Source organism: Filicampus tigris, chromosome 3 (assembly GCF_054856515.1).
Source record: "Filicampus tigris isolate MCC_2025a chromosome 3, RoL_Ftig_1.0, whole genome shotgun sequence".
In the NCBI taxonomy this organism is placed as follows: domain Eukaryota; kingdom Metazoa; phylum Chordata; class Actinopteri; order Syngnathiformes; family Syngnathidae; genus Filicampus; species Filicampus tigris.
The window spans coordinates 10408204-10431501 of record NC_141219.1 but is presented as its reverse complement, the minus strand read 5'-3'; the positions used below and the strand labels follow the sequence as shown (position 1 = coordinate 10431501).

At 39.2% G+C, this 23298-nt stretch overlaps 1 protein-coding gene across 1 annotated transcript in view; it reads right to left on the bottom strand.

Annotated features, from left to right (window-relative positions):
• Positions 1 to 23298, bottom strand: part of LOC147149863 (neural-cadherin) — a 256943-nt gene that overhangs the window by 106072 nt on the left and 127573 nt on the right. The window contains exons 16-20 of the mRNA XM_086025213.1: positions 21479 to 21646; positions 17591 to 17840; positions 15205 to 15332; positions 14932 to 15118; positions 8793 to 8936 (exon numbers count right to left, since the gene is read on the bottom strand). Coding sequence (XP_085881339.1) covers positions 8793 to 8936; positions 14932 to 15118; positions 15205 to 15332; positions 17591 to 17840; positions 21479 to 21646 — 877 coding nt within the window. The remainder of the gene's footprint in view (positions 1 to 8792; positions 8937 to 14931; positions 15119 to 15204; positions 15333 to 17590; positions 17841 to 21478; positions 21647 to 23298) is intronic.

Here is a 23298-nt window from a genome sequence, read left to right as displayed (position 1 = left end):
GTATTTAAACCTTTTGTTTGTCAATGTGTTTAAATGATGTCAATGTATGTATTTTTTGGGGGTAAAAGTTTAGTAAAAGCAACTTTACTCCTTCTTTGCTTTGCCCTTGAGCATCTTCAGCTGTTCTGTTTGTGCTTTTATGTGTTGTGCTTTTGGTTGTGTGAAGAACATTGAGTTGCTTCGTGTATGACGTGCTATATAAATAAAATTGTCTTGCATTGCCTTACTTTTTTTTGCCATTTTTTTCTCAACCTTACATGCTATAATACACTGTAAAAAGCACCTTTGCTTTGCATATATTGTCCATCTATAAAAAGAAATCACATAGCTGGGAGTGATTGCAATAAACAAAGTCCATGTTTTGAAATATGTGCAATAAGTATATAAGTCTACTTTAATATTTCCTTTATCTTGTTCTTTCTCTATTTCAGTGTGTTCATTATCATTTATGGGTATGCAAAAATATGTCCGGATTGATTATCTGGCTGCACAAGTCATTGTGTATACCTCAACCGGTTTGACGGTTTGGTTATTTATTTGAAGGTCACAATGGGGAGAAGTAGTTGAATGGGAAAGGATTATTATTCTAATCATTTGCTGATAGATGTTGTCATACTCCTGAACAATACCTACCCCCTTCCTGCTCTTCCCCAACTTCTGAAATAATGGCTATGCCCCTGTGCACATGCCTGCCAGCAAGGTTCAGATGATTGTTGTCCTCCTATCACATAATTCTGATTAGCGTTATGCTAATTCCCACCATGCAACCACGGAGCCGGTATATGTTAACACGTAATTGGCCGTCCTCGGTTTAACATAGCGGAAAACGCTGTCTTAGTTGCGAATGGCACAGAGTGGCGACACAGCAGTTGGTGGAGTTATTTACCGTCTGCTGACGCATGAAATATTAACGCCTTTTTTTGACCCATGACCAAAATCTGTTATGTATATTACTAGGTATATTTTCATTTTAATATAGCTTACATTTAAAAGTGCCGGGTGAAGCTACAAATGATGAGAGTTTACAAGGTTGGCCACTGTTAGGTAGTTAACTGGCTGGTTGGTTTGCTCCTCCTTAGTTAGGTGTATAGGTACATACAGTAGCTTTGATACAGTAGGCAGGTAGTTAATTTGTTAGTGCCTTAGTCAGTAAGTCAGTCAGGCAGTCAGTTAGTTGTGGGCTCGGTAGGTACTGTAGTTGGCTTGTCAGTCAGTAAGTCTCTAGTTAGGTAGGTAGGTAGATAAATTTGCTTTGGGCTCTGGAACGTTGGCTTTTTAGTTGACTGTATGTAAGCAGGTACTGTAGGTAGTCTGTTATACTAGTTATTCTCAAGGTAGGTAGGTAGGTAGGTAGGTATAGTAAGTAGGTAGTTTGTTTTTTTTTTGCAGTCAGTCAGTCAGTTAGTGATAGTTGGGCAGGTGAGTAGTTTTTTTTCCCCCTGATTAGTTGATTGGTTGATTTTTGCTTCCTTTCCAGTTAATTAGATGGCTGCCTAGTTTACTTAGTTCATTAGATCGGTCATTCATTGTTCGTTAGTTACTTAAGTTAGTTAGTTGGGTTCTTTTATTGTTAATTGGACAGTCTGTGTTTTTAATAGATAATAGATAATTTAATAGATAAAACATTGCTATTGTTACATCTCAACTATGTCTTAAGGTGTCTTTTCACAACCTCTATTTTTGTAATCATATTTCCAAGAAAGTGTGTTTAACACTCAGCAACTGCATTCAATTAGGTGCATCACTAATGTCAGCAGCTCAATGAGTTGCATCCTGCTGTTCTTAGGAGGGGGGGTGTTGTGCGTGGGTGTGTGTGTGGAGTGGAGGGGCAACCCCCTGAAGACGCGCCAAGATTGGAAGTGTTTCGCGCCTCTAATCCGCCTCATTTTGTACTGCCTGCCTGTTGGCTTTCTAAATGAGACGTCGGGGCATACGTGCAATCGCAACCTCTCTTGACTTCACTTCACATTGTTTTTTTTCCCCCCTCCGTTTTCTAATTGTCTGCATGGCTTGAATGTTCACAAATAAATGCGAGGAGCTCAAGGACGGCAGCCACCAAGGGATGCTGCGGTCCAAACAAAATCAAATGAATGTTTTTTCTCATCACCCAGGTGGACACATTTCAAAAGTCTTTTCATTTCCCTCGACGACACACTTTACGACACACACACACACACACACACACACGCGCACGTACGCACACTCACGCAATTTATGGCAACCATGTGAAATACTTAAACTCTTATATACCGTATACACAATAAGTACACTCAATGGTAACTAAATAACACATTCAGAAAAGCGGTTTGATTGATTTAAAGTTCTGAGACCTGTGAATGACTGTCAACCTGTGTAATCTTCTGCTCCTCACAATCAGGAAATTAGGATATTAGAGAAAAATCGAATCATATACAGTACTGTTTTCTATGCCTCTGCTCTGTGCAAGCTTTTGAATTGTTACAGTATATTGCATTTACTGTAAATTTGATCTACTTTTTTATTGTCGATTGTATGCGTGTGCGTGATGAGGGTTCTTTATCACAACAGCCCTGCGCTATGATAAATGCTGTTTATTAATATCCTCGCGCCGCTTCCTCTTGCTCACTCTATTCATTTTCACAGCAGCTCACAATGCTACTTAAAGCGTGGCTTGTGAGTATGAATGAATGGAATGGTACACATGATATACAGTTTGGTAATAGGATGCAGCTTTTTCACAGCTTATTCAACAATTGTATTAAATTACAAGTGAGCTACAAAAACAATCTTCAAATTCAAAGCAGACATGGAATGATTTGTGGTGGTGCGGGGGAAAGATAAAAGGCTGGGAACTACTCAACTTCAAGTAAAACCAAAAATGATCTGGATCTGAAGAATAACAGCTAGGCGTTTTAAGACTCTCTGTTGAAAGTTTTTGCCGGTAAAAGATCTCTACTATCACTGCGTGGCGCTCCAAGCGAAAGATATTATTGTACTCCATATCCAATGTGCAAAAACCCAAATCATAATCCAAACCAGAAGTCTCAACTCTAAAAACCCATAAAATCATGTTCCTTTAACTATAACTCTTTAATCTTAGGCATAACCACCTACAGTATAGCTGATCCATAGCCGTTATCTATACCCTCACTGAACCTAACCTCTAATCATACCAATAATACCAACAATAGCCATAAACCTTAACCGCAGCTCATTTGTAAGGACTTGGGCTTTGGAATCCCGGTTCAGACAAGTACAAAAATATCTTATTGTCGGAGAGATGCCATTCTGCATGTGGACCATAAAACATACGGCAGTAGAGTGTGTGTAGAGTGTGAGTTTAAAATTGTCCTTGAGTGATTCAAATGAATGAATATATATTTTTAAAAATCCCTTCCTAAACCTAACCCCAACTCCAAACAATTTTCCTGCCCCTAAACCCAAACTACTAGGCCCCTAAACCAGCCATGTTCAAAGTCCGGCCGGGATGTCAAATGAAGCCCGTGTTCAAATTTCTACCGGCCCGCAGCCACTAGCATAAAATGAATAATGAGTGGCCCGACAGTAGTGTTGACCACATTACAAAATACACCTAAAAAAGCTATTTTGTATTTGACCAACAGATGGCATCAGACCTGTGGTTGCCCTCTCAGGTGCTTTCGAAAATAGGCCCCCAGCGTGCTCTGCCTCTCCAAACTCCCCGTCTCAAAGTCGTGTTCGAACTAAGAGTGAACTCCTTGCTGCATGACCTTTTGTGTGGCCCTTTTCAGCCCATTTCTAAAATGGAGACTGTAGTGAAGATAAAGAAAGTTGACAGAGAGGGCCGTTGCTTCCAGGACAAGTGGATCTTGTCTTTTTTTTTTCACAGGAATACAAAACAACTGTCTCTGTCTAGTTTGCTAAGCGATAGGCTTTTTCAAGGAATTCAATATCAGGCGTCACTGCTAGGCAAAACATGCAAACTACGACAGGGTGACTGGTAACAAATGCCGTGAAATATTAAAGCAACCAGAAGCTCAATGGTCAGGCCCCACACATTTTCACCTCACCAAATTCTCTTTGCAAAATGTTTGGACACCCCTGCCCTAAACAAAACAGAGCTGGGCATTCCGCCTATGTGACGGACCGGTCCGCCTATCTGCCTATGACAGACGGCCATTTTGTAGGTGGTAAATGATAAACGGGAAACTTGTAAATAGTCAAATTGAACATAGTCAGAAGCCCATTTTTTCCCCATCTATGTCATCGTCTTTTTTTGCGGCGATTACTATTTGGTCCGGCCGGACAGAATGGCGGATAAACGTACGATGGAAGGGTACCGCGCCTCTAGGTGGAAGGCGATAAACGGACCGCGTATTTTTAGTAAAATGCCCAGCTCTGCTGAACAATAACCCTCGATCCTTACCGTAGCCACCTTGGGATACCCTCCTTCAAATTTACCCCATCCAAAAAAACAATTCCGTACCGAAAAGCCTAGCTATAACACCCTAACACTAACCACAAGCAGTACCATACCTTAACCACCTTACGTTAACCTTGGGATTTGGAGAGACCGAGGTGAACCTATTTGCTTTCATAGTCATGCAACTTCTTCAGTACTATCTACAGCTCGTAGAGTACTGTAAAATAGATCGAGTTTGTCTGCAGGTGTTTTGGACTGACTCTGGCCAGCACGGAGGCTATAACGAGACCTTTTTGAGTGCGAGTATTGACTGGCTCTGGCATTTAACGAGACTACACTTGTTTACGGAGAGAATTTATTCCAGCTTTTTGCCAACCAACAAACAACTGGAAAAAAAAAATCACTGGCAGCAGTGGGAAGGAGCTTGCGGGCTCTGCCTTACTCAATGAAATTGTATTGATTTTACTGATAATAACGTCCCAAGCGGGAGCTAGCCTTTTTAGTCCAATACAGATGTTACATTTCTGCACAGCAGCCTCGTTTGTGCTGCAAATTCCGGGAGAAAAGTTAGCACATTTGCATCTTAATGAGCACTCACTACGCCAAAAATCACATGGACAAGCAGTCTTGACATTCTTTTTTTTGTTTTTTTTTTATCATCATTAACTTTGGCTTTTTGCTTTGCAAAAGACATTTGGTAGTGGCAGGTGCCCAACTATGCACTTAGGGTTGTCTTCTCCATTACAGTAATGATGATAATCACTACAATTACCATCAAGGTGACTCATTTTCCAGAATCAGGATCAAGCGGGATGCCATTTGATTCCCCATTTAAGACCTCCACATGACCACCACTGTAATAAATAACGGTGAGGTTGTCAAAAAAAAAAACTTTCTTCTCAAATTAAAATACATATTTTTTTTCAAAAAATTAGAACCTAATACGAGTATTGCATCATGTTTTAAATTAAAAAAAATATATACCTCCCAAAAGACAGTTTTATTCTAAAAATACTGAAACTTTTTTTTCTTGGAGTGTTACACTATTTTATGGAAAAAATGAAATGTTGTATTGGAAAAACAAATTTGTTGGAAAAAAAATAAACAATTGATTTGCATACTATTTCACCCTTTTTCTTGAAAAACATCCTCTGCTATCAACTTTAATCCTCAAGCCCGAGGGCACTTTGACTTCAATTATAGTTGGCAGCAGAGGGCGGTACAGGGCAAAATGGCAGCGCCCTGGAATAGATAAAAAATGTATTGATTCATCTGCATCGTTTTTGTTTCGTACACAAACTAATTAGCAGGACTGGGCATCGCCTAATCACCACCGAGTTTCCGTCTGCATATTTAAATGACCCACGCGGTACCAGTCAGTCCCTCGTCGGCGACGGCCAATGAGCGTCGAGAACGTAATTTTCACGTCAAACGCAGGCGCTGCATGAGCAGACTCACCGCCAAACAAAGAAAAATATCAAACAAAAAAAACTGACACACACACACGCACATTATGGTGATTGGTGAAATAAAAACAATTTGAGGCACATGTCATTGATTTTGTGGGACCGCAAGGTACACAATACTGTTTTATTTTTTATTCTTTCCTTACTCGGCTGCGTGTCAGGAGTGGGGCACCTGCATGTGACGTGGTACAGGTTAAGTCCCTTCTGGACGCCGTTTGGCTGACTCGGACCACGTGGGTCAATTAAATATGCAGGCGGGAACTCGGTGTCGGTTAGCCCAGCTCTAATAATGATCAGTTTACACTGAGTGGGGGGGCACATAGAACGTGATATTATCAAAAAAATAAATAAAATAATGTCTTGAATTCCCCTGTAAATCACTCTGATGCAAAACCACATAAATGGAGTACCCCCGCCCCCACCAAACCCCAATTCTCAGTGTGGTTTGAGCAAAAAGTTATAACAGTGACAAAGATGTCAAAAAGTCCAACTGGTGCTAAAGTGAACTTACGAGGTTGTCAGTGGACAGCGACAAGATGCTAATGGCGCAAATTAACATTTGGACAACCCCGCCGGGCCAAAGAAAAGTGCCGCGAGCACACGGGTGGACTGCATTGTAAAAAGCGGACATCATTATACAGTCCATCTTGTCGTAATCAAATATGTCCGACGAGAAGTGGCGTACTTCAACCCTCAGAGCAGTAATATCGCAAGTCTGGTTTCAATCTTGGCGACTTAACGAGGACACTTAATTAGTGCTTTATTATAGGCAGGTGGATTGAAAAGGTCAGCCACTTGTTGGGTTTATAATATTGCAATATTGAACTGTTTTGCACTGTTGATTTCCTCCTTGGCTCTGGCACTGGCTCAGGCTAAATGTAGTGATCTTCTTGAGAAAGTACATGCCATCCGAGGTGCTACGATCTACTACCCACTAGTACATAAACAGGAGTGACAACATCAGGCAGAAAGTCAACATACATTTGAAGTATTCCATATCTTTTAGTTTTGTCTGGACTGATTCGTACTGACTCATATGGAATGTGTATGTACCTATACTCTACCATATGTACACCATACATAATATACCTTGTCTTACTTAATATCGATACAGGTCTGATTTGCCATATTTACATTTTATTGAATGATTACGTAGTACCGAAATACTACATTTAAAATATATGTATTATGTAATGCGTTTGTACCACAATGACATATTTATGTATGTACCTCTGGCTCTAACATACTATATTTGTCATATCCGATATTTTATACACCTCTATGTACCATATATTTTACATTCTATATGATTCTCGTGTACCATACATACATAATGTTTAATGCCTATACCTCAACTGTACCATATTTACAGTACAGCATTTTCTAAAATAATGTACTGTATCATACTTCAGCAAATTTATTGTCTATTCTAAAGTACCTGGTACTTTGTATTTAATGCTAAGATACCTGTACTGTACCACATTTGCATCATACTTAATGTATCAAATTTACTTTATATTACTGTATGGCTAGTGTACCCCATTCACGGATGTGATGTCCATAGACCTTTACTGTACGATATTATTTACATCTACATACCTCTAGTGTATCATCATAGTTAAAGCACCTTTAGTATACTATATCTGCATTATATTCAATGTACCTATAATGCACCATATTTAATGGTGTACGCGTGTATTTTGACTTTCATATTTTCCTTTCACATTAATACAATAATAAGTCATTAATGTAGAATGTCCCAAGAGGATAAAAAGAAAAATGTCAATGTATAAACATACTCATATATGCAACTGCACTTACACGTTTGCATACATATGCCTACACGCATACAATACATAGGCACATCCTTATACTCTCATATATATTGTTGTCCGTTCTCAATATATCATTATATTACAATCAGTCTAGCATATTTAAAAAAATATGGAGCAATTTACTGACTTATAACTGATTTATGTAGGTTTTTTTTATACTTCACCTTTGAATCTGTTTTTGAACACAGCAAGCAATTCACACCGTTTCAAGTCAGTTCCGAAGTTATCCCACAAATTAACACCTCTTACAGAAACACACCATTGCTTAATGTTTGTTCTTGTTTTGGATTTGTTGTAGAGACATATATCCTTTAAAGTGGAAGTCAACCCAAACATATTTTTTTCAAGAATATGTTCTATGGAAGCCCACTAGTTGAAACATGGCATTCTGATAAATATTGCGTTTGTGAAATTAGAGTTAATCCACCCATTTTTAACCATCTCTGGGGGTGGCCATTTCGTCACTTCTGTCGACTGAAAATGACATTGCAACTGCTCAGGGCTCAGGTAACGACCAATCACGGCTCAGCTTCAGGAAACATGTGAGCCGTGATTCATCTTTACTTGAGCCCTGAGGGCCTGCTGGGAACACATTATTGAAAAAAATATGCTTGGGTTGATTCCCCCTTTAAATTATAGCAACTCTCTTTGATTTCTACTTTTGAGTAGTGTGGCAGAGAAGGTTATTGTGTACTCTATACATTTGTGCTATTTTAAAGTCAACCTGTTCATAGAATGTCATAGTATTCAATTTGATAAATAAAGGATTTGTTCATTTGCTCCATATTTAACGACCCATGATTATATGTAATATGTACATGATGTTTATGTACCATTTAATCTATCATTTACATCATATTTTATATTGACACACCCCTAGTGTACATGTGCATGTCATATTTAATGCAACTATAATTCACCATAGTTCCATCACATTTAATGTACCATATTTAATGTTTATGCACCTTTAATGTATGTCATTTACATCATTTAATGCATCTCTAATGTCCCTCATTCATAATGCATCATATTTACTTTGTTGGTTTGAGGTACCTGCAATGTACCATATAGGGTTCAAGGTATGTGTGATGTGGAGTAATAGAAAGGCACCTTCGTCTCCATCGTTGGCACTCACGGTGAGGACGGCAAATCCCACGTCAGCGTCCTCATCTGCATCCACCTCATATGTGGTCTGGGCGAAGGCCGGCTTGTTGTCGTTGACGTCACTGATGAACACGCGGACGTACGCCGTGTCTGACAGCAACAACAACACACAGTTTTAGAACATTATATTTTTCTTGGGGAAAAAAAGGTTGCAATTTGTGATGATGATTTATTTTTTGTGGTCAAATAGAAATTTATTCCATCTGAAAACAAAAATTAAGTATTGAAAGATGATTTTTCTTTACTCTTTCAAAAATAGAAATGTAGTTTAAATGAATTTTAAAAATGTTTTTGATTCTTGAAAATTATTAGGATATTCTCACAACATCATGGTTTAAAAACATTAAATAAACATGTTTTAAGCGACTGTCTCCTCTTACAAAATAAAATTATTGTGAAAAATAATGGTTGTCACATAATTCCACCCTTTTTCTAGAAAAAAGCTAGAAAAACTATGTTAAAAAACTAAAACAAAGACTCTTAGTTTCTTTCTTTAAAAAAATGCAACTTTATCCTCAAAAAATTACAAAAAAAGTTTTTCAACATCTTGAAAAATTACTACTTAATTCTCAAAACGTCACTGGTTGTCCATGTAATACAATTTTCTTAATTATAGAGGGTTTCCATAAAGTCTCTTTAGAATTTTAAGAATTTACTACAAAGGATGATTGATAAGATATATTAATCAGACTTATTTCATTTTAATGAGTGGTTGTCAAAGTTATTTTAAGCATCTTTTGACCTTTAATACACCTTTATTTTGTCACTAGTAGTTGCACGAAGCACGTCAAGACACGACTCAATTTCTTGCCATGTTGCATAGGATAGCCTCATCTGTACTGTCCCTTTGTTTTGTTCAATACACAATATATTTAAAATGACCCCATAGAAAGAAGTCCAAATGCCCCATTGCTTTGTTCAATAAACAATATCTTTAAAATAACTCCATAAAAAGAAGCCCAAAGAAGCGATATCTGGTGAATGCGGTGGCCAAGGAATCGGCCCATTCCTTCCAATCCACCAGTCTGGAAATGTTTACTTGAAGTCGTAGTGCACCATCATTCAGTCTGATTATTACAAACTTTAAAGAACACTGATTACAATAAACAAATCTGGTTTAGTTTAGAATTTATTACAACTGCCTTTGTAATAAATTCTATAAATCGTAAAGACACTTTATGGACACCTTGTATATTTATGTTTTCATTAAAAAAAAAAATTAAAAACTGACTATTCTCCAAAAATTCTGACTTTATCTTTATAGTAACAAGCCTTAGTCATGAAAAACATAAAACCTTTGTGGCAAGTTTCGGAAAAAACAAAACTTTACTTTTGTACGATTTCAAAGGTTTTCTTAAAAAAAAAAAAAAAAACTTTAGTTAAAACATATGACTTTGTTCCCATTATACTGAGGCTTTTTATTAAAAACAAAAACAAAAGCAACATAGTTTTTTTTAAATATGATAGCGTAAAATATTCTAATAACATCACACTGTCCTTAAAAAACATATTTTATTCTCAAAAAATACCTTTTTTATACAATGTCAATTTCTAAAAAAAAAAAGGAAAAAAAAAATTCCAATAAAAAATATGGCTTTATTTCCATAATATTGAAAAATAGTATTTTCTGGAAAAGAGTAGTTCAGTCAAAAAAAATCCCTGAAATAATAGATGAGTTTTTCTCATTTTCTTCAACATTGTAACCTTACTTTGACCTCACTAATAGAACATGCGGACGTACGCTGTGTCTGTGAGTACCAAAGACGCAACAAAAACAATAACAAGAAAGGCTTCATAAAGATGGAGAGAATGATGCTATTATAAGCACGCAGTTGTGCCTATTCTGTCACCTCGCACATCTGTCGCTTTGCAGCCAGAACACAAAATAGTCACAAATGTGTTCGCCCACGCTGACGCGCACCAAAATAACTCGAACCGTCCTCCCATCCATCTCCTGCCACACAGAAGGATGAGACTCTCCCACTATTCCAAGGTTAAAACTTTTTTTCCATGCAAAATGTTTACTTTTTTTTTTTTTTAATACAGAAAACTGTGACAATTTCTGAATAAATGTCAAATATTAGTAGGTGAAATTAAATTGGGCTCATTACATTTGAACTAATATACAGTACTTTGTAGACAGCATGTGTGATGGTAGACAGTAGAAACTGTGTGTCACCTTCGTGAGAAAGTGACACTTGGGGTGAATGGTCAGCGGCATTTAAAAAGCTACTGATGTTCAACTTCAATCTTGTGGTGAGTCAACATCACTCATGGTGCATTTCTCCATTTTATAAATGTAAATAAATTGTTTAAGCTAATGATTAAGATATTGTTTTACCATAAGCCAGCTCAGTCTTGTTTTAGTTGATTTAAGGGTTTGAGGTGTCACAAGAGCAAAAAACATAGTAGCGTCAAAGTCACCATTATGTTTCCCCTCACAAAATAAAAAAAAATAATAATTCTCAACTATTTGGTCAGAAACCATTGGGTTTTTTTTTTGTGTGAAATGTAACCATGTTATACTGCGTATAAGTTAATGCAAAAATGTAGAAACACTTTTTTTCTAGTGAAAGTAGAGAGTCGAGAGGTTTTTTTGGCTGAGATCTCAAATTTGCCTCTCTCTATTTACACCTTCGCATTGTGTCATTATCTATGGAAGTTGAAAAAAACAAGCATATTTTGACAAAGTAAGGAGTAGAAAGTACAGATATATATTTTTTTAAATGTAGGGACTAAATTAAAAAGTCATCAGAAAACTAAATCAAGTCAAGCACAGATAACTGAAAAATCTACATAAGTACATTTAGCATGTATTTGTACTTTGTTTCTCTCCACCACTGCCTGCCACAGGGACTGCAAATGGAAATCAGCTACCAATCTATCATCAGTTACAGATCATAAAATCAGCAAATAAACACAAACTAAAAAAACATGGAACCTTGGGATTGGGGTTGAGCCCAAAGCGCCGCGTGGTAGACCGTACTTTGATAACAGTGCAAACGTCACATCATTTGTACTCGGCAAGATGGAGGTCAATTATTTATGGCACGCCGTGGGAGATAATGCCCAACAACGCAACGAGACGATATCGGCGAGTGAGAAGGGAAGGACGAGCAAAAAGTAGCATGGAGCAGCAAAGCAGCTGCCTTAACGCTGTTCACACCCCAAACATTCACACCACAAAGTGTAAACCAACTGTTTAGAGAGTTATTTTTGGTACAGCTACTTTTGTACACTTTTCAGAAAGTGAGAAAAAACATTGCATATATCGGTCGGGAGATGAATACTAACAAATGAGTTGGAGGGCCGATAGTGGTATATTTTGGCGACAGTGAAGAGACATTTTATTCTAAAGACATAAAAAAAATAGTTACAACAAAGAGAGACTGTGGAGTAAAACACTTGTTTTCCAGTACAAAACCCTAAAAAAAATGTTAAGTGTTGAAACAAGGTTTTTTTAACATGAGTGGCGAATGGGTAGTCCTGGAAAAATCAGGGTGGGCCTGAATATTTCTCTCAACAGTACAATCCTCCTGTCCCGACACACATCATACCTTCAAATAAAATGACAAATTGAATAATCTGAAGTTCAGATCTTGTGCACACCCAGGCCCACCCATGGCTCCGCCCCTGTAACAACTTCCTGTTCAGGAAACAACTTAGCTCCTAGGGTCATTGGGACACGCAAACCCTTCCACCACAGTAAGGTGACGGCTTATGGAGGGGAGATCTGGGACTAATCAAATTGAATTCAATTGGCTGGAAAATTCACATTTATTTACTCGGAATACAATTACCTTTGTTCATCTATCTATGCCAGCAACGTGTAGTGACGGGCAGAACAATGAAATGTTTTTCCATAAAATGGCAGAAGGGCCAACTGTAACAGTGCCACACTATGTTTTGAAGGGACTACTATCTGGTATCATTCAAGTTCAGGCACATCATAATTTTGTCATTCTTTTTAAACCATTCGATTATTATTATTTTTTTTATTCTTTATTTTTACAGTTAAAATGGAATAACGAGCAAGTTTTGGGACAAGACGTAATGCTGTTAGCGACTGTCATCTGCTCGCCATCTGGTACGGGGCCGACTCACCAGATGCGTAAAGTTACGCATGACAAACTAGGACCTCCTGCTATCATGGGAATGAAAATGAGTTTTTCTTAAAGTTAATTGGTTCCAGTCATTTGTTCTGTGACGTGTTCGGCATTGAAAAGTTGGCTATTTTAACCGAGCGACAGACTTAAAAAAGATCCAAGGCTCATCTAGTATGTGTTGACCAAAAGCATATTCTTCTCTGTCCCCGCCTTTCCTCAACACCTCTCTCCAAGCATCCGTCTGGCCGAGCATCTGCTCTCCTCCCGCACTCTGTCGGTCGGACCGAAGAGGCACGTATGCGCTTCATCTGCCGCCGCGGCAACAAATGGAGCCTTAAATGAACTGCAGCTGTCCAACCATCCGAATAAGATAGAAAAGATCTCCCTCCACTCGGTTGCTTGGCAGCCTTGTTTGCAGCAGCCGCCCTCTTGTTGCTAAACGGCACAGGTAGGAGTAAGTCACGCATGTGCAAGTCGAGTCAAATCATAACTTGGGTTAACCCTTTCATGCAAAGTGGTCACTACGGTGGACGGCGATTTAAAAGTTGCTTTCGCCCATATTAATTAAACGAAAAAATATATTTATATTTTAAATAATAACGTTAAATCATAATTAATGCATGAAAGGGTTGAAAATATTTTTTTTAATTTAGATTAATTAATATAGGCGAAAGCAACTTTTAAATAGCTGTCCACTGTAGTGACCACTATGCATGAAAGGGTTAAGCAAGTCATACAATACAATTTTACTCAGTCCCGCACTACTTCCAAAAATTTTGAGTTATTGAAATTTTTGGATCAATTTCCAAGGCACTTCTATGCCTTCCTGTGACTCTTCCAGTCTCTCATTATCTGTATCTACCATTGTCGTTTTAGCTACCGTACAAAATAACTCCTACATGTCTATCGGGGGTGTAACAGCGTAACAAAAATTGTTTTATTATTGGGTCCATACCTCTGTTTTAAAGGAGAAGTCAGGTCTCAGGTAACAACCAATCATTTCTCATCTTCAGAAAACAGGTGAGTCATGATCGGTGACTGAACAAAAACGGGTGGATTTTGCTGCTTAACTCATATTCCACAAATGCAATATTAATCAGAATGCTGTGTTTAGACTAGCGGAGGTGCATAGAACACATTGTTGTAAAGACAATTTTTGGGTTGACTTCCACTTTAAGGTCACACATTTCTTTTCACATTCAGTATAAAATGCCAAACACAAAAGTGCCTGTAATTTCTGCAAGCTGGAGCAGATTTGATGACTTTGTTATTAACTGCTAGAAGTAAAAACAAGTGAAACAATCAACACTGAACACTTCCTACCAATACTGGATTTTCACACTGACTGATTTTAGTGTTTTTAGTGTTTTCAGGCTCCGAAACACTGTTGTGAAACCACAACAATACCCTTCTTATAGGCAACGTTCTAAAACAACAGGTGGTGCTATAACACGTAACCCTAAGGACATTTTAGCCAACCAGGAGCCAGACAAAAAGCCTTTTGAACAACTCTCACTTCCTCTGCAGCTTATAACAAAGAACTATAGTAAGAACAAACAGTTGTACTTGGATGAAGTCTCTCTTTTAACGTCATCAATGCATCACATTCACATCATCTACCATTGAAGCGTACCTAACCCTAACTCATAATACAAAAGAAAGAACATTATGGGTTGTTTCCCGACTTGGAACATCTACAAATGTTTGAGCTACAGCGTGAGTTGTCAAGTAGTTCTCTTTGTTCTCGACAAGGCAAAAGATGACTCAATGCAATTTTTAAATTTCAAAGTCCATTAAGGAGGTTTTTCTCCCCCTAAAAAAGCCTTTAAAGTATCTGACAGATTGCACACTTTAAACGTTTTAGAAGCACATTCAGAATCAATTAGTGTGTTTAAATATGCTTTGATCCTTGTCTTTGCTTTGCTGATAATGTATTATGCCATACAAACCACTAAATCACACAGACGATGAATTCTTACCAGAGTTGGGCTGTCCATGTTTGCCAGGCCTCGCAGACTCCCATCCGTCCACCGATTGTACCTCCAACAGGTAGGAACTTTTGGTCTCACGGTCAAAAACAGTCTGTGTGTAGATGAAACCCAGCTCGGGGTCGATGCGAAAATATTGGTGGTCCCCGCTACGATCCTCAAGCAGTGAGTAAGCAATCTAGAAGGTGCCGTCAAAAACAAAGACAGTATTTATAGCATGAATATCTGTTTTTGTAGTAGATGTGCGTGGATGCATGGTTTCACCTTCCCATTGAGGCCCAAGTCCAGGTCATTGGCGGACACCTGAAACACTAAAGTTCCTGACTGGGCACCCTCAGTCACGGAGGCCTCGTAGATGGAGGATGTAAAAAAGGGGACGTTGTCATTCACATCTAGAAAATGGCGACGGGGGTGACTTGGATTAGTTTATATTCTTAACATATGATGACACACACATTTTGTTATTTGGGACTAGGATTACGGATATAGCAAGAGACTAGGGTTATATAAAACATAGACAAAATTGAGGTTTGCATGTTGGCTTGGCCCTCAGCAAGCGTTTCAGTGACAGTTTCTATATGTGGCCCCATTTGCAAAATTAATTGCCCACCCCTGCTTTCAGACCTTTGACAGTGAGTTTGGAAAGATGATGTAACACAGTCGTTTGCTTTTTTGGAGTAGTTCAGGTTTTTGGTCTGGGCGGTGGGTCAGCATGTACACGGACTGATGTGGACAGCTGCCGCCCAACAACATATTCAATCAGTGACAGCATAATAAATAAACAAATGTGGATCATATTAAATTAGCGATTGAACATGATTTTGGCATGGTGTTTTTGCATAACGTTATACTATAGCAATATAAGACAAACACCAACGCAGTGTTTCGGAACTCAAGAAAGAAGGCATTTAAAATTTTCTGACAAGTAGTGATTTGGAGATGAGACGATTCCGCCCCGACAGCAACGGTATGTTCAAATATGTACAGTATACCGAAAAGGAGCTTCAAAGTTGTTGCACTCCACTTTGAATGGCCCAGAGATGAGTGGCCATACTTGTTAACCTTTTATTTATGGCAACACTTTATTTCTGACATTTGAAAATGCATTTGCAATTACAGAGTGCAACCTTTAGTTCCACAAAAGTTACTTTGACTATTTGAACATAACAAGAAGTCTTGCAGCTTCTTCTCTTGCATTAGAACACCATGTCCTGACACTTCTTTTATTCTCTTGCTCAACTGTCAAGCGCTGTGGTTGGACCAAAGGGGAAGCTTTGCCTGGCTGTCGTTCTGACTTCTAAGGGCTGCGGAAAGATGAAAAAGCATTTGAGCTCTGGACAAATACGAGCTAACTTCGGGATGTGTCGACAGAGGGCGAAGCATGAAAAGATAGAACAGCTTCAAGTGTCAGTAGAACACACAGACTGAGCCAACGTGAGCAAAACATCCTATTCTTTCCACTACTGAACCAAAACATTCTAATGTTCCACTCAATGAACTATCCTAAGTACATTGGCTCTTACCTGACTAAAGACCTTTATATTCCTTTCTGTGGGGAAAAACTAAATATTTTTTTTAATAACGTATATAAATGACATTATCATCATCATTATACGTAAAGGAGATAGCAAAAGTATATGTATAAAGTAAGGTGTAAGGTTGGGGTTAGGACATGCAGTTTAGGGCTACGGCTACAGATAGAGATTGTGACATTCAGGCATAAGGGTTATGGTTACATACACAAAGAAATTCTAGACTAATTCTGGACTACAGTAACAATGTGAAAAGTGGATGGCTTTTTGTGGTCTTAATGTCCACTTGCCATCAGTTACATTCTTCACACCCTTGTCTCCTTTAGAAAGTACAACAAGTAGCCTGTCTGTTTGACAAGGGCCTCTTCTCATCTGTGTGACTGCACATCTATTTTTCATTTATACCGGTGTCAAGATGAGGTCCACAGAATGAATCAGCCTAATCAATAGTGGACAAAGCAGTGACACTGTGCCACGAGAACCTCCTTGAAGCTCTGTCAATGGAAGAAGCAATTCTATAGAGCCACCAAGCCGGGAGCAACCAGAGCAAACATGAACTTCCATCTTCACCTCAAGTCACCAAAAACTGTTCAATAATCTCCTCAGGGCCAAAAATAGAATTGACTTGAATTGAGCGAGACTGAGCTCCCCATTTCAGTTAAATCCACTCTGAAGGAGGACAGAGCCTAAATTGACTGGTCAGGTGACAAAGTCTGAGTTAGTTTCATTATTACTCGACAGATGTGGGCCATTTGGAAGTAGGGGGATACATGCAGGTATGGGAGTTACAGTAAAAGGGGATAAAAGACAAGACGCAAGGTCCGGATAAGGGCTAAATGTAGGACCAATGATTATGGTTAGTTGGAATTAAGGTTCTCGGGCAAGAGTTTGAGTTAGGGGTGTGGTGTTGTGTTAAGAGAATGGGATTAGGAGATATTGATAGGGGGTTAGAAATCAGGAATAGGGTTGAGGTTGGAGTTAGAATTAGAGTTCAGAGACTGGTTAGGGCAGACGTGTCGATCTCAAGACCTGGGGGCCCGATCCAGCCCATCACATCGTTAGAGTTGGAGAATAGGGTTGGGAGGATTATGGTTAGCAAAGCGAGACCAAAGACCAACCTGTGATATTGACGAAGACAGTGGTAAAGGCGGCCAATGGGACGGCGGCAACGTTCTGGGCTCGCACCCTCAGCATGAAGTTCTGGGTGGTCTCGTAGTCCAGAGGCTCAGCTACAAGGATGGAGGCCGAACCGTCTTCCCGGTTAGGCGTCAAGTAGAAGCGGACGGGCATGTTGGTCTCCGGGACCATGCCGTCCTCCAAATTGTACGTCACCCTGGGGTCCCCCAGTGGGGAGGTGGCTTTGATGGTCTGTTTGGAGAGAGGGCATCTTTGTTAACGGATCACGTTAAATCCTCTAACTCAAACTCTTAGCCCAAACCAAAACTGCAAACTCTAACCCCCCCTAAACTATCCTGCCTCATGTTGAGTTTTGACCAAGATTAAAATGTAATTTAAGGATTTTGCCTCCACCATAGTAGTGGCCAATGGTCTCCTTGTTCCAATACGGGAGAGGTCCACCCGAGAATAACCAATCTCTGTCACGTTAGCTTTAAATTGTATGTCCTGGTCCAGATTAAATCTTTTAATCTATTCCTCTCCCCAGAGGCCTCCGGGCACATTCTGCTCTTCTACTTAGCGGAAAACGATCAGCCCCTCTGTGTTTTATGGCGCGCAATAACGTAAAGTCAAATATTAAGGCTGTAAATCTTTGGTGAGGCTCCGACCTGCCGAAACCCAGCGGAATCTAACAACACAAGGCGTCCTCACCACTCCCGCCTCATTCTTGCTTCGCTAATTAAGGCAAAAGCCATGCAAAAGACATTGCCATACACTCCCAATTAAGCTCAAAAATGCCATCTTGGACAAGACGGCGGTGACCTCACTGAATCCGGTCAAGCCCCTGAGCGTGGAAGCCGCAGTAATGAGACACCGGCTGGCAAACATGCCGATTAAAGGCGGGGAGAGCTCTAATTTCCACAGCGAAGGCATTAGCAACATCGCTGTCAGGCCGATGCTGGGCTGCCATTTTGGCCAATCCCATTGGCTCAGAGTGAACACTCCAAACATTCAATTCTAACAAAGATGAAATACTGCAAACCAAGGCTAAAAAGCTACAAAAACATGTTTGATCTTTGCCCTGACCAAAGTCAAAACCACTAACCCCAACCCAGCCCCCCAAACCCTCGCCCTCACCCATACCCCTATCCCGTTTTCAAACCCTGACCAAAAACTACGTGGGTAATGAGACACTGGCTGAAAAACCTGCTGATTAAAAGTCTGAAATGTCCACAAATGAGACATTAACAGTATGCCGCTTTTCTCATTTTCATCAGGCTGACTGTCGGCTGCCATTTTGGGGGATCCCAATGGCTCAACGTGAAGGACCCTTCGGTGGCCGCTTTGTTTCCATCCTCGCCGTGCAAATATCAATCAGCGGCTTTAATGGATTTAATTGCTTTGGAGAGACACTGGGAAAACACTCGTGATTAGTCGAGGACGCATAAACGGGAGTGTGGATGAATAATGAAAGACGGCGATTAGCAAACATCTGCACCGCGCTAAAAATAAAGCTTTAACGCTTTGCTTTTTAAAATTTGGTTGTTAAAAGAGCAGTCCCACGTGAAACAGGTCATTGTTTTTTCCAGGTTCAGCTAATAGTTAACCATTTGAACCGGTTATGGTTGTTTTTTTGTTTTTGTCTGTTTGTTTTTTGTGTTTTAAATGATTCAAGGTTCCCAAATGATGTCAGGGAAAAATAAATGTGCTTTTTTTAAGATTAACTTTAAAGTGCAAATGGGTAAGGAGGTCCACTTTCTGGAATGGTTCCAGTGTGATTACTGTAGAATGTATAAGAAAGCATTTGCAGGGGGAAGTGAATTAATGCGTACGCCTTCCATTACCATAATCTTTCACCTTGTAACCTGGATTCACCTTTTTATACCCAAATCTGAGAAGTCAGAAATGTGTCAACATTTAACAATTAAAAGTCTTTTCTGTGAAGGAATGCAAGTAAATTGGCATATTTGACATCAAGAAAAATTGGCTTTTTCATTTTTGGGGCCAGTAGATTTAAAAATATATGGATGACAACAGGGCGGCACGGTGGTCGACTGGTTAGCACGTCCGCCTCACAGTTCAGAGGTCGTGGGTTCGATCCCGGCTCCGGCCTCCCTGTGTGGAGGCGGCATGTTCTCCCCGTGCCTGCGTGGGTTTTCTCCGGGCACTCCGGTTTCCTCCCACATTCCAAAAACATGCATGGTAAGTTGATTGGATACTCTAAATTGCCCCTAGGTGTGATTGTGAGTGCGGATGTTTGTCTCTGTGTGCCCTGCGATTGGCTGGCAACCAGTTCAGGGTGTCCCCCGCCTACTGCCCAAAGACAGCTGGGATAGGCTCCAGCACGCCCCGCGACCCTTGTGAGGAGAAGCGGTACAGATAATGGATGGATGGATGGATGACAACAATAATGATATTTTAGGATTAAAGGTTAAAAATTAATTATACTGGCTGTTGTATTATAGACAAAACAAAAGAGGATTTGGTGAGTTTTTGAGAATGTTAAGGCCCTCAGGAGGGCCATTTTGCTTCCAGAATATAAGCAATAAATCATCACGCACCAATGAACCTCAAACCTACATTTTCAGGTCGGACAAATTCTAAACAGATTTTGATGCTACGTTTTGCCCATACAACACTGCATAGGAAAAAAAAAAACTTGGCAATTTCATGTCACCCATCTGTCTAGCGTACCTGTTTCCATTTGGAGCTTATTTAGCGAATTCCCCAGCAGAAGTTTGTCAAAGTGCGAGCCCTGGAATTTGCCCAAATAGTGGTTTCAAACCAAAAATGGCAAAATTCCATATGGCATAGTGAGAATAAAACTGTCTTAGATACCCATTTCTGATTGGGACTCATTATTGCTCAAATAGCTCGAGTAGTAGTTTGCCAAAGGCCTGAAAGCCACACCAAAATGGCTGCTTGAACCAAAATGGTTCAGTTATGCCTGTGGGGCTTTCAGACTTCTTTGTGTTTCTTGCTCTGAGAGACATGTCCACCCAATTTTGTGTTGTTCTGAGTAAGTGGTGTCTATTATTTATTCTTTACTCAAATTATTCATGACCTAGTTCATTCATTTTAATACAAATGCCAAATTATGCATATGGCACTCAGTAGATGAATGTATCATTCAGAAAATGGAGAACGGATATCCATTTAACTAAGTTCATTACAGTAGTCACCCTGTTTCTAATGTGTTATGTTTAACATTTCCAAATTGGACCACCAATTAATTTTGCTGAACGATTAATTGCATTTGCAATACTGTATAGTCACGATTTGAGAAAACGCCATTATGTAATCGGGAAGACTGCGGTTTAAATGGTCATTATTTTATTGACAGGGGGGCGGTGGGGGGGAGACCTCACCGTATAAATGTGTTGTCTATTTTGTTATGCTTAGGCTGCTGTCGGAACATGTGTATGAGGAACTGTCCGTCATGGCGTCGCTACATGCCACTGTTGACTTCGGTTTACCTGTGTTCAAAGTTTGAACACACAGACGTGACTGTGCGACTCCTTGAGCCATGACAAATCAAAACATATCCGTGCAGAGTTCTGAAGCGTTAATATATTAAGAAGATGAATTTGGACGTACGTTTCAAACCAAAATGTTTAATAATGAGAAGCCGCCGAAATCTAGAGAGCAAGTTTTATTTTTCTATTCCAAGAGAAAATTCTATGAGAGACTGTTCTTTATTTTGCAATGTTCACTGCTTAATTTGTCACAGAACAATAATCTGTGGGTATTGAAAGATCAGTCCAAATGCTGTAAAATGACTCTTTGGGGATCTGTGTATGGTTAACAACATCAAAAATTGATTTGATCGAACTTCTTTTTACACTAGGCATTTTTGTGGGGTTTTAATGTGATGAGTGCGTTGAACTTACCACGATGGGTGTGTCCCGTACGGTGTTCTCAGGTATGACCACGGCATAGCTTTCCTTTTCCCACTGTGGCGGCTGGTTTTTCACATTTGTGATGGTGACGGCCAGTTCCACAGAGCTGTTCCTGTTCCCTCCGTCCGTGGCCACAATCTCCCGGGTGATGTAGGTCCGCTGAAGCCACAGCAAGTTTATGAATTTAACAAATATTGGAAAAGTTGAATTGTGTGTTCAAATGGTATAAAATGCCACTGAGTTAGTAAAAGGTGAGGGCTCGCTACTCATTGCAAATGGCAGATAAAAAAAAGGCAAAAAAGTCCATTTGGTGCACTTTTGTATTTACACGCTAGTTGAACATCCTAGGTCTTTGCATTGGTAATGTTTTATAGAGGAAAAAAAACACTCTTAAAAGCAAGCATTTACAAGCTCAGTATTTTATTTTCATATGCTTTTTTTTTTTTTTTACCGTTATCATCTAAATTTATTCATGTTAAGCATCTATCTCCAACATCAAGCAGGCATTCCTAAAAGTTGTTTTATTTCATTAGATCGTTCAAAACATCTTTTCACAAATCATCCAAATTGAGTATTACAGTTGCCTGCTGTCCAATGAAAAGATCCATGCGACTAAAATCACAATCTTGCTTTTATTTTAACCCAACAAAAATATTTTTTTCACTAATCATTTCATCCTCTACCAAATATAAAAATGTAGCATTGTATTTTCATCCAAATAAACGATTTTGGGCTAGTTAATTGTGCCCAACGAAAACAAAAAAGTATTGTTAAATTTGTGAGTCCTTCAGAGTTTTATCGTAAAATCACATTTTTTTCTGTCTTCAAAGCCAAGGATCTATCTCCAAATTTTGCTCCAAACATTTTTCTTTTTGATCACAAATTATACATTTTTTCTTTTTGATCACAAATTATCGCCGCAGTTTAAAAGCATGAATTTTCAAATGCAGTATTTTACTTTTCAATTCGACAAAAACATTTATATTTTTTTTACTAGTCATAAAATTCTATTTTAGTGAGGATTAATTTTTGCACAAATTTTGTCTGAGTCACCTTCAAATTGTTTAAACAACAAAACAACTGCAGTGAAAAACATGCTCCTACAAATTTATATAGATTCCTTTTTCTTCACTGGTTGATACTATAGTACAAAATTCAGTTTTTCTGAGCTATGTTTTTTTTTTCAAATTATTGCCAATGCTAAACATGCATCACCAGATGTGAATTTTTCAGTCCCTTAAATATATATTTTTTTGTAATTTTGTTTTTTGATCAGGAAAATAAACCAACTTGTTCCACCAATTGATGCATGTACATTTTTTTTTCCAATTCAGATATCTTAATAGTTTTTTTTTTTCATTTATAGTGCAACATGAATCCATGATGTTCGTTGGATTGTTATCTGCTCTTCGATTTGACGCACTAAGCTAATCAAGCTAATGCTGCCACTTTTAAAGCCCTCAAGCGAAACCCTGCAATGTCTTCATCTCAATCAAATCACACAAGAGGCATGCTAAGCGCTAATGCTGGATGCTGCTCGTCACATTTCCATGCCTGGAGGAGCAACCAACGCTTTCTCCATGATTGCGCAGACGTCTGGCGGAAGAAAAGGCGGCGGGGAAACGTCTGATTGTGTCATCACCGAAGTCCTTTCTTTGGTGAAATGAGACGTCGATATTTCCTCAGGCTGCGCACGATTAACGCGAAGCGCAATCCCTCAGAACAAGCGGTGGCAATCCAAGAAATTGCACGTTGGCAAGATGGCCACGGTGATAAAAGAATAACTTCCCACGGGAACAAATGCACTCGGG